Raw genomic sequence first — 12,244 nt, 5'->3', positions numbered from 1 at the left:
TCTTCAACTCTGTAGCTTTAAATTGAAGCGAAAAAATGTCACCTATATGACACCTAAATTAATCCTTTATATATTTGTGTAGTCCTACCTCTGTATGTGAGGAGATAGACAGTCCTGGAGCTGATGAACAATCATTTTGAAGTTATTATTTGCACAGAAAAACAATATGGGGACAACATGTGGTGAACACTTACAGATAAATAAATCCCAAACTATTATTTAACAATCTTGTTTATTTCCCAAATTATTTTAGAGAAAAAACATTTTTTTAAAAATACATGAAAGTCCTGACCTCTGCAAACAGCTGCTGTTTAATCTGCATGGTTCAACAAAAGCAAACCAATGTCAGCAAATGTCTTTTAAATGTATTAAAACAGTATTCAACTCATCGTTTTCATCTGTGAACAAAGTAATGCTCCGTGCATTGTGTCCTTTGTGCAGCAGATGCAGGTGATGTTCAAGAAAAATAAGTTATTGTAACTATTGAACATTTCTGAGCAAAACCAAAATCTGATTGAATCAAACTTTGTTTTTAATAATTCAACCTCTTTTGACACTAAAAGCTAGAGTGCTTATTAGTTTTGATTTTATTTTTCCTCAAAAGTTTCAGGGAGGTTACTCTTTCTTTCCTGTGATTCAATTCTTCCAACTTGTCTTTCAGACATATTTAATCTAAACTACATATCATTTCATCCTGTGTTCCACAGACATCTTTCACCTTTATATAATGACTCGTCTCTCTGAATGGTGATCTTTTGCTTCTCACATTTTTATTTCTTTATTTTTATCATATCTAAATCATCATTTCTCTCCTCATTGTGTCCCATGACTCTTCTCCTCATCATCAGCATCCATTTTTATGGCTTTTCTTGAGTCTGCCACCTCAGCTTTCCTCTGGTCCTCCACTTTACTAGTTTCATTCTGTCGTTCAGCTGCATCATCTGTCTGACTTGGTGAAGTGGTCACATGGAGCTTCTTAGGCACTGTGGGTTTGAGGGAATAGTCATTTATTCAGTAATTAATTCAGAAAAAATAGTCTGAGGAAATTACAATGAGAGTTTACATTTTCAACTCAGAGAAGTGAGCATTATTTTTGGTTAAATTAAACAATGACAGTGAACGCTATGATGACAAAGAATTATTTCGTGATAAATGTTACATTTTCAAATTTGAAAGACATTCATCCTTTTGAGCATTTTAACCAACAGTATATACAATTATAGTTTATACTGTAAGGCTGGATACTTTACACACACACACACACACACACACACACACGTTTTTTATATGCTGTGTTAGACACAGTGATTTTTTTCGAGTTTTCTTCTGTGTTATCCTCCTTTCCTGCAGTCAGATGGTTTAATACCTCATTGTCACTTCTAAACTGAACCTCATCCTTTTCATTCTGGGTCGTCTCACAGGTCACCGTCAACTCTGTAGCTTCAAATTGAAGAGAGAAAAAAAACATATTTAGCAATCATATGTTGATACGACACCTAAATGAATCCTTCATGTATTTTTGTAGTCCTACCTCTGTACGTGAGGAGATAGACAGTCCTGGAGCTGATGAATTATAATTTTGAAGTAATTATTTGTATAGAAAAACAATATGGTGATAACATGTAGTGAACACTTACATATAAGTAAATTACAAAATATTATTGGCAAAATCAAACAAAAATTTTTTAAACATACCTGAAAGTCCTGTCCTCTGCAAACAGCTGGTGTTTAATCTGCACGGTTCAAAAAAACAAACCAATGTCAGCAAATGTCTTTTTAATGTTGATCTTTCTGTTGGTGTATTTAAAATGTGTAACATCTTAATGGAACAGATTAAGTTAAATCTTCTTCACCTTGCTGACATGATCATCATTACACTCATACCAGGTGTTGTCCTCAGACAGGACGTTGGCTGTGTAATGTCCACCTCTTAGACTGCCCATGTGATTCACCATCCCATACAGTTTGTATGTCTTGCTCTACAATGAACACCACATTCAGGATTTTATAAGCAATTAAGACCATTCAAATTAAAATCACAGATAAGAATATCTTTCCCTTGCCTTCAACTGTAATTCACATGGCACTTCCACACAGCAGTCTGATTTGAAATGTGACCCAGTGTTGTAGTCAAAGTCAAATCTCTTGAGGAGAAGAATCAAGATCTGAGGAGCTTTCACCATCTCACATCTCTAAATAACACAAGAAACATCATCAAACACTATATCCTTTAACACAGAGTATTTTCATATGATTCCAGTATTAAAATTGACCTGGATATTGTTTATGTTTCATTTTCAGGTCAAAACTCACACTTGTTGCTTCTGTTTTCTGTTTACAGTCGTTGCAGTACATTATGTTGTCACCTGTGTATGTTGTTGTTTGGAAAATCCTCTCAAAGCTGCTCTCCTGTGGGAACACAAATGTTGTAATAAATGGCATATTAGCTCAGCATGCTCACATCACATAAAAACACTAAACTACAACTGTGAACTCTGTCTGCTCACCACACTGTAGTTTAAATAACAGCCATCCTTCAGTGACAGAGGGAGAGTCCAGAATGGATTTGTCTCTTCATTGATGATGTGGCCTTTGGAGCACTTTGTCGTGTCCATCAGCTGTCCTCGGAAAACCTTGAGGAAAAAAAACAAAATACAACACAGCATTCTAATTTGTTCTCCTGTAAATAACACTGTAGATTTAATAAGTGCTCACCTCAGAGGCCTGTGGACTGATATGACGTAAAATCTTCTGAAGGCATTCAGCTGCATCACGTTGTTCATGAACTGCAGAAGGAAACATTAAACTGAATCTGATATATTAATTTTCTTCTCAGCACCTTATGACTGTCTAACTTACCATTTTGAATGTTCAAACTCTTTGCGATGTTTTCTGTTCCACATGTTTTGGTCTTCAGGTCCATAAAGATTTTTATCAGCTCTTGATCTGTTTGTGGATCCAACCTTCAGGAAGACAGCAGCTTCTCAGTGAACAGTGACTGTTTACTGCTTTGATGTACTCAGCAACAGAGGTTTGCACATTTGAAACACCATAAACTTTTCACATAAAGTTTTCTCATGATCTAAACTGATCTCCTTAAAAGATCAGATAAAAACAGCTGTTTCAAACCTGTCGTGGATCTCAGTCGTCATGAAGAGAACCTGCAGGACACTGTTGAGGTAGGATGTGGCTCCCTGATTGTACAGGCCATGATGACGTCTCTGTGGTGGATTCACTTTAAAGACAGAAAAACAGTGTCATTACCTTGATTTGTTTCAAATCGGCATTCAGGGAAGTAAATTTCTCTTTCCTCTGATGAGAAAGAATTATTTTGTGATAAATGTTACATTTTCAAACTTTATTTTAACACTTTAATATTAAATTAGGTAAAAGACATGCCCCCTTTTAACCAAAACAATTTAAAATTGTAGTTTATACTGTAGTGCTGGATACCTATTGCTTTTATTTGCATTCATTTTTTCTTTATTATTCCATTGGTTTGTAGTACCTCAGCGAACATGAGCTGCTTCTGTATTATCTGTTTGCTTCTTCTTTTTTGGATTTTTCAGAGCAGGACGTCCTTTATTCTCCATTTTAGTGTCTTCCAACTTGTTTTATGTGCAAAGCTGAGAAGAACAGGGCTTTAGTTTTCATAAATATTTTCCTGTGCCTTTAACCTGCCTATCACAGTTTTATCACAGTTTTCCAGTCATTCAGTTGTATGCCATGGCCTGTTCCTCTGACTAATATGTTGTTATTACACCGTGATCTAATTTATTCTCAATACACGTTCTCATAACCTCACAATTCTGTTACTCAATGTACATGTAAACAACACCTTCAAAAGCTCAGTCTTTTTAGTGTTGACCACAAACGTTCTTTAAACCTTAAATCCCTTGTATTACAACCTGTGGTGAGATATTTGTATAGCAGAAGGAGCAGGTTGGTTTTTTAGTTTTAGTGGTCTGTTTCTTGTGAAAACATGCAAAACCATCACATTTTTGGCCATCTGAAGTTCTAAAATCGTTTATCAAAGTCCGCTCCTCCTAAATACTGTAATAAATGTGGGTTTTGTCCTTCAGCAGAAAATACTGCTAGTGTCAGAGCCTTTAAATAATCACAACGATATAGCAAAATAGACAGTCTTTATTAAATTATCACAAGTTAAACATGTAAAAACCAATTCATAGAGGTAAGGAGGGCTACAACTAATTAGAGGCACCAGTCATCACAGGACGGTCAATACACGCTTCACACAAGTTGAGAACCACTACACACAGGGCTAGATTCTAGCTTAAGACACACCATTTCAAACCACAGCACGTCACACCCTCGACGCAGGAGGCACTGCAATTTATCAACCACAGCAACCTGAGAAATCACAGCAATCCACTCACACCGTTTAAAGTGAAACCATATGACTGTCCCGCTTACGACTTAGAGTAACTCTCCCACCTGTAACCTCCCCCTCCGTACTACACAAATTACACGATAGGCCTATATGGACACACATATACAGAAATACATTAAGCATTAATATTAAAGTCAAACTTAACTCGCCCGCTCGACGAGACCCTCCCCCGGGGTCTGAGCTTGTGATGCCGTCCAACTCCCCGGGGAACGGCTTCGCTGGACGGCACAGACAGAGTTCGGCCGGGCGTCGGTGGCACGCACGGCAGCAGGAAGTACGAGGAGCAGTGGCGGCTACTGCACTCTTCTACAGTCCCGGCCCTGACTTTCTAAAGGAGGCAACAAACCTCCCCTCCTAACACAGGAACATCTAACCCCCTGCTCTACCTGTCTTCGTCGCCGGCAGTCCTAAATAACTGCGAACGACACCCTCCCTCCCAAAGAGTGCCGAGCCGCAGCGGTAAAATGCTCTCTTCATGCCCCATCTGCTCAGTCTTTTGTCTCCTTCCAATCCTCCTCCCGCCGCAATCACCCACACACACACCTGTACTCAATTCCATTGATGGGCAGGTAATGCTCATTACGTCACCGATTGTGTCCCACAGCACATTCACATCACAATACTGACACGTACTGCTTTCACTTAAAATGATCACTGGTAAATTTTTATTACAAAAATGAATTAGATATCTTGTGTTAATGATTTCGCATCTCATAACTATGATAAACACTTTAGGATGATAAAGTGTCTCCATAATTGCAAGACATACTGAGCTTCGACATTCTACACAGGGAAAACACAAAATAAATATATAAGAAATGGTTTAACGCTGCTTTGCGATGTGAGTCAAAGTGAGAGATAGAAAAGTAAACTCACTGCGGTCCGGCGATCAGGTAATGACACCGGTAACTTGTAGAACACCGCATGTAAGTCTTACTGTAGTTAGTTTCACAGAAGACTGTCAGCTGAGCTGCCCGACGCCTCGCTTAGCGACACGATGACGTCACATTAAATACAACTCAGGAAACAACAAGTTTGACTGGACCTGGAGTCCTTCGGTCCAGCACTTTGACTATCTAAAAGATCTGCTTTATAAATGATCTTTCCAAATGGCTATAGATTAATTGAGGCGAGTGTCTTTGGATTTTCATTCATTATTTCTGTCGTGATGCTCTACTCCTTCATGTTCTGAATTCATCTAGTCAGTAACGTGTAATCGTGCAGCCTACTGCATAATTGTTATTGTTTGTGTATTCTGCGAGTAACTATTGCAGTGTGTCTATACAGGTGGAACTATAAGAGTTTCTGAGAATACGCTACACACCAGCCACCATTTTAATGTAGGTACGCCAACTATTTAACTAACGGTGACATTTCTTTGAATGTATTATAATACACTTATTGATAACTGCGTGGTTTTTGAGTAAAAGATCTTATAAAGGTTTACCTTTAAGTGGCACATTAAGTGAATCGTCACACTATACATTCAAGTAATTGTTTAACAGAAAAAAAAAGGAAAAAGCAAGGACAATCAGCCTTCTTGATGTGTCAAAATGTGTTTTTACATGATTTACAGGGTCGTGGGTCATAACGTTGACACGGTGACGGGCGTGGTGGTTAGTGTTATCACATGCAAGATGGTCAAATGTTGGACCCGTTTTTATCTCGGTTATGCCTCATGCGCATATAAAACCAGAGATAATTCGTTTTAAAGGTTGTGTGTTTGTCAATAGCTCATATGTGAATAGCTTATGTTTGTATTTTAAAATGAAAATCTTTTCATATAAAATAGAAACTCTCCACGTTGAGAGTTAAGGTGATTGTCATGTTATAATTTCATAGAATTACAGGTGAAGCTTTGTAACAAAGACACTGTCCACACCAGGGCACGTGTTGGATGAGTCCACTGTGATGCAGACACTGAGGGATCTGAAGCCGTCCAAAAAGTCCACTGTGAGCTCCTTTGTCTGGCTGACATTCACAGAGAGTTTGCTCTCCTGGCTGATCAAAGGTCGAGGGAAGCCTCCAACAAACCTTCAACAAACCTCCAACAATCCTCCAACAATCCTCCAACAATCCAAAGTGCTAACATTCTCCAAAAAACATCCACTTCATGAAGTGTAGCTGAAACTGTCAGTTTTGTCTACTGAGTGATGAGCTTTAGCTCCCTCTGTAGGCCACTCCGCCAAAAGTCATATTTAAATACTCTACCAATGTTAGTATTAATCAATAGATGTGTTGACCTACATTTATATACTTCGTCTGAGGATTTCTGGCTTCGGCTTCATTAGACCAGGACATCATCATTTGGGTTAAATATATGTCCATATTGAGAACATAAGTAGTTTTTAATAAAGAAAGAGTCTTTCCATACTTCGATTGTTACCCTCCTTGTCACCCATTCCACTATCTCCTGTCCCTGGAAGTTCCGCTCCTCCTCTTAATTTTATAATTCTGTGAATGGTGGGGTCCTTTTCGATGTTATAGTCAGACAGCCGTCTGCCGTCTTCCAGCTGCTGGCCAGCGAAGACCAGTCGCAGTTGATCTTCTACAACAAACACACACAATGAAGTAAAAAACAGGCACTGAGAACATTTCTCCAAAATGAATCCGAAATATATAATTAAACATTTTTAATAATGTCTTTCTATTTTCAATTGTGACCATGTCATCGCATAACACAAAGCGATTTTACCTGGAATTCCCTCTCTCTCTCTTATCTTCGTCTTCAGCTGCAGCACGGTGGTGCTTTTAAATTCTTCCTCAGTAAAGAAGAAGGTCCAAGTCTTCCCTGTTAGCGTTTTCACAAAAACTTTCACATACATTTCTGTGGTGTTCGTCTGCAGCCTCTGCTGCGCACTTCTCTCGAACGATAAGACAGTGTGAGGCTGTGTTCAACTGGCCAGGAAACACATTTAAAAATACTTTCACTTTCGACCTTAAATTTAAAGAAATATACACCAACATTTTTACTTAAAATATATCAATTCTACATGTCATTGCATGGTTCAGGTAATAGCAGGTAATCATGCACTTATCAACAACTTATCAGTCCTCATATCAAACTTTCCTGTATACTGTGTAGACTAATAATCTATTTACTATTGTCATATCTTCTTTAAAGTAATGTGGAGCTCTAGTTCATGAGTCTGAAGTTAAGGGGAGACTGGTGAGTGCTGCTAAGTAATAACATAAAAGCAGTGAAGTGTCATCAGCTGAAAGCACTTGAAGTAGCAAAAGTAAACATAATCTGACTGTTGAGTTACTGTGTTGAACTGCAGCCAAAAGTCCTCTGCAGCCAAAGTCCTCCTTCTTAAGTCTATTTAATAAAACTAGTGCAGTGCCCGTAAGAAAAGTGTATTCCTATAAAAAAGTGGGAGGTTAAGCAGCTTTTTCATGGATGGCCAAATGAGGCTGTGTTTGAAGGTGGGACGTCAGGGATATTTAGGTTTGTTGTGAAATCCGATATTCCAGGGTATAATTGGCTGTTTTTGACTATTTTTGATTTTGCCATTATATTTCACCTTAAAAGCTATTTACTTGGTGTCATTATTTTCAGCACAACCTCACGTGTGACTGTACAGTTATTTTTTCATTTTGACATACTGTATGAACACAATGGACCTAAAATCACAAAAAAACATAAAATCAGAGTAGAAAAAGTTAGATTTTTTTACTGTGAAAACCACAAATATGTTTAACAAACCATTTTTTTTTTACTTATAATGCAAATATAAATTCTTGTTTGCTTAATTTGTGCATACATTTAAAAAATGTACAAAGTTATATGTAACTATATACATTTAAATGCAGGCAATGCTCAGGTCTGCCTGTACTCCTTCCTGCTCCACATTCAGCTTCTCCTCATTCTGACTCATTAAACAAAAAACCGACTCCACTACACACTAAACACACTACACCAAACACTACATAACACACTAACTACACACTCCAAACACGCTAAATGTCACAAATCTCTCAATTCTCAATATCGCTGTCTACACACTGACCGTCGTTGCCTGTCAATCATCCGCCTAGGTCCCTCCCACAACTTCCTGTTCCTCAACAACCAAACTTGCTGCTTGGACACTTTCGTGACATGAGCCCGTTTTTACCGTTTCTTCCTGCACCAGGCACAAAGCAAACGTGACGGCAATGTTCGCGAAAAAGCGTGGAGGACATTATTTACCCTAGGTCCGGTTTTGGACGTGCCGATGCTTCCGGTCCGTCGCCTCGGGAGGTGGGCCGTGTAGCTAGCCGCTAGCAGCTAGCTAGCGGCTAGCTACACACAAACATCCACAGATCCCAATTCCACTTTGTTGTCATCCGCATCTCCGGATCTCCTCAGACCCGAACAGACTCGGTCCGGACTCGTTTAATCTCATTAATCCACAGCAGTCAGTTTAGATGCACAGAACAGAACAGAACAGAACGGACCGAACCGCCGGCAAAATCCCAGTCCAGCTCGCGCCGCTGCAGGTATAAATCCGCTTGTTTCTTCAGGTATGTCGTGGGCTTGAGCTCTGCAGTGATTGGCTCTGGTGCGCACGTGGTCACGGTGTGCAGTGATTGGCTCTGGTGCGCACGTGACTGTGGTGGCTCTGGTGGACAATGCTCGGCGGAATGTGTAAAGCATTTATGAAATACTTTATTCACGGTATCATTCAGTCCAAACAAATGCTTAGATGCACACCACTGAACCACGCAGCAGCCATGTTGAAAGTCTCAGGTCAGTGTGATCCTTATCCGCAGAGATATTTGAACAACAGACACACACACACACACACACAGACAGACAGACAGAGATTCCATGCATTTATAGAAAGATGTGATAGTCTACTGCAGTGGTTCTTAACCGGTGGGGCGCCCCCCCCATGTCGAAATGTTTCGTCAAAAGCGACTACCGACAAATCTAGCGACTTTTACTGGTGTTATTGGAGACTTTTGTGGTGTTTGGAGACTCTGACTTGGAAGCACGTATCAATCTGCAGTCACTGTGCTCAACGAGCAGCGGGTGCTGCCGTGAGTCCCTCCCCCGTCCAAAAGCACTCACAGGTGGTCAGTCTCTCAGTACCTCGCGCAGCAGTCCAGCCTGCAGTCAGAGCAGAGAGGAGACACACAGCACTCCGCGTCCAGGCTGCAAATGAATCGCGCATGCGTTTGGCCGCCGCCGTTCCCGCCGTTTTTAACTGCTAGCTAGGCAGTGCATTTAGCTAACCACCCCTCTGCCTTTTTCACCGTGTTGCAACAACCACGCGACTAAGACACACACACACACACACACATGTAATTGAAAAACATCAAATTAACTTTATAATTTTAACAACACTAACCCTTTTGTTCATCGTAAATAGCTAATTTATCATAGCTAGCTAGCTAATTAGCTAGCTTCTCTACCTTTACCATAAAATGACAACTCAACCGTTTGGTAGAGCACGTTTTGAAAAAATTATTTGACCCTTAAGGGACTTATTTTTGTTGAATTAAGTTACATAATTCTGTTTAACAACTCATCTGTAATGATAATATGTCAACAAAATAGTCTTACATTTAAAAGTCCCGTTGATATGCGTCATCAAAGGACGAGTGAATTTTCGCTGTTTCACGACCTGTTTGACGGAATGCTGAAAAGGCATACTGCTCACAGACACAGTGCCATCTAGTGGATTTTTTTAGCATTGGACAACTACGCCAAATATTAGAGATGGCTCATTCAGGTTGAGTTAAGCTTGATGCATTTATCAATGAAATATAGTGACTTAAAGTGTGGTCTACCAAATGGTTGAGTAGTACCTTAAGAAAGCTTGATGGCCTCCATCAGCAACAGGCAACGATGTCAGTGCACAGCACTGTGTCTAAACAGTGTTTGGAGGCGTCGTATGTAGTGGCCAAAAGAATAGGTCAGCTGGGTAAACCGCATACAATTGCAGAGACTCTCATTTTGCCGGCCGCGCAAGACATATGCAGAATAATGATAGGAGTTAGTGCAGCAGCCAAACTCGGTGCAGTACCACTGTCCAATGACACAGTCGCTAAGAGAATTTCAGACATGTCTAATGATATCAGAGAGCAACTGATAGAGTTCATAAAAAAAGTCCTTACTACGCGCTGCAGCTGGACGAATCCTCTGATATTGCTGGGCAAGCACAGCTCCTCGTGTATGTCAGGTATCTGCGGGACAAGGCGATTGAGGAGGATGTCCTCTTTTGCCGGCCTCTTCAGTCGCACACTACAGGAGAAGCCATCTTCAACGCACTTGATATTTTTATCTGTGAAAATGGTTTGGCTTGGGACCGATGCGTTGGCCTATGCACGGATGGTGCGCGGGCAATTGTTAGGTTTAAATCTGTTAAGAAGTGAGACACGGACACGGAGATTGTCTTTCTTTGCAAAGGGGAAGAGCAGAAGTCAGCACACGAAGTCTGGGCTTCCGAGTTCCAATGAGCTGCTCTCCCCAAGCATCTTTTATTCACATACAAATGGGCGTAAACGTATATGATTGGCTCTCTGACAGTACACATGAGGCAAACAGTTTGTTATGCAAGATGGATAAGTACACGTACACTTTCGGACCTTCAGCATATGTCCTTCACACAAACATTCTCATGACGTTCACCATTTGTTATTCACACAAGATGCCATTTGAGGCCTTGTGTTCTCGCTGAAGGGTGAGTGTGTTTCTTCGCAGTACTTTTCCAGGAGCTCGGTACTTTTCCACAAACATATAAAAAGAAACAAGCAGGTTATACCAATGCAATGCAAGAAACTGATAACATAAGCATAATTTTTCCAACATTTCCCTCCTGTTTATCAGTTTTATTGCTCGTACTTTTAGTTTGTCAGGTTATTATCACTTGTCGCCATTTTTAATAATACCTTCATTTGAAAAAGACGAGGCGTAAAACATTTTTTACACTCGGGAATCAGCATAAGGTTGAGGATTAACAAACTCATACCTTTGGGATAATAATTGCATTTGCACAAAACTGTGTTGAAACATTTTCTCAAACATCGATCGTATACAGGGTATCACACAAGAGATAAAACAGAGGAACAACAGCATGACTACGAACACGGGTACAAATGCCTTTAGGAGAACCTGCCACCAGGTGCCGTTTAAGAATCCAGTCATCCAGTCCGGGAGTGGGTCAGCACCGGGGCTTTGCTCCAGTGGTGTGTGGCCAGCCCCACCAGGCATGCAGTGCGGTCTCCGTCCGCAGGATAGGGCCAAAGGCCGGGAGAGTTGGTGGACACCGGCATGTGATTACACACATAGCAGTTGGTCTGGTTGTTCAGATGGGCCATAGTATTCATGACCTGCCACCACTCGTTTGTAGCGAACCCATGTGGATAATCAGCATGTGGCAGGTGGTCCTTAGTCGTCCGTTTTCCTCTTAGTAGTGTCTGGTTTTGTTTGAAGGGGCAGCGGAGTCGGAACCAGATTACCCCTACCCCTACGATCATGAGGAGCAGTACTACAGGGAACACCCAGAGGTCCATGCACCATTGACGGCAGCTCCATCTAGAGGGCGGCGGTGGTGGTGGTCGTCGTTGCAGATTGATGTGGATGAACCACTCGTCTAGAGGGATTCCTTCCTCCTCCTCTTCCTCCACTGGTTGAAGTGTTGCATCACCTTGCTCTGTCATCCTAATAGGACAGGGATCAGTTGTTTTCTTCACTGGGGTTTGAGATGGCCCTGCCGCTATATAGCAGAGCCCCCTTTGTAGCCCAGACTTCCCCACTATCCAGCTGAGACAGAGGTAGGCTGCAGTTTGCAGTGGCTGAGGTGGATCCAAGTTGTCCTTTCTGCAATCTTTACTGCTGTTGGTGTT

At 40.8% G+C, this 12,244-nt stretch overlaps 2 protein-coding genes across 2 annotated transcripts in view; both read right to left on the bottom strand.

Annotated features, from left to right (window-relative positions):
- The window catches only part of LOC115590542 (uncharacterized), a 518,602-nt gene that overhangs the window by 161,562 nt on the left and 344,796 nt on the right, over nt 1-12,244 (bottom strand). The gene's annotated exons all lie outside the window — the stretch shown is intronic.
- LOC115590564 (ubiquitin carboxyl-terminal hydrolase 47-like) lies at nt 291-5,951 on the bottom strand. Its single transcript, XM_030431967.1, has 12 exons — nt 3,509-5,951; nt 3,130-3,235; nt 2,860-2,963; nt 2,716-2,786; nt 2,508-2,633; nt 2,314-2,409; nt 2,064-2,192; nt 1,854-1,979; nt 1,696-1,733; nt 1,532-1,563; nt 1,367-1,440; nt 291-983 (listed from the first exon to the last, which is right to left on the bottom strand). Exons 2-12 carry the CDS (start codon nt 3,150-3,152, stop codon nt 963-965), a joined length of 840 nt encoding a protein of 279 aa, XP_030287827.1. The 5' UTR covers nt 3,153-3,235; nt 3,509-5,951; the 3' UTR covers nt 291-962.

Source organism: Sparus aurata, chromosome 10, assembly GCF_900880675.1.
Source record: "Sparus aurata chromosome 10, fSpaAur1.1, whole genome shotgun sequence".
Taxonomy (NCBI): Eukaryota; Metazoa; Chordata; class Actinopteri; order Spariformes; family Sparidae; genus Sparus; species Sparus aurata.
This window is presented reverse-complemented; position numbering and strand designations above follow the sequence as displayed.

Bases quoted from the DNA above. Each gene is read 5' to 3' on its own strand.
- LOC115590564 (XM_030431967.1), bottom strand. From the start codon at position 3,152: ATGACGACTGAGATCCACGACAG. The intron at 1,980-2,063 runs GCAAGGGAAAGA...TGTTCATTGTAG, and splicing joins CATGTGAATTACAGTTGAAG to AGCAAGACATACAAACTGTA. The intron at 1,564-1,695 runs GTATGTTTAAAA...ATAATTCATCAG, and splicing joins GCAGAGGACAGGACTTTCAG to CTCCAGGACTGTCTATCTCC.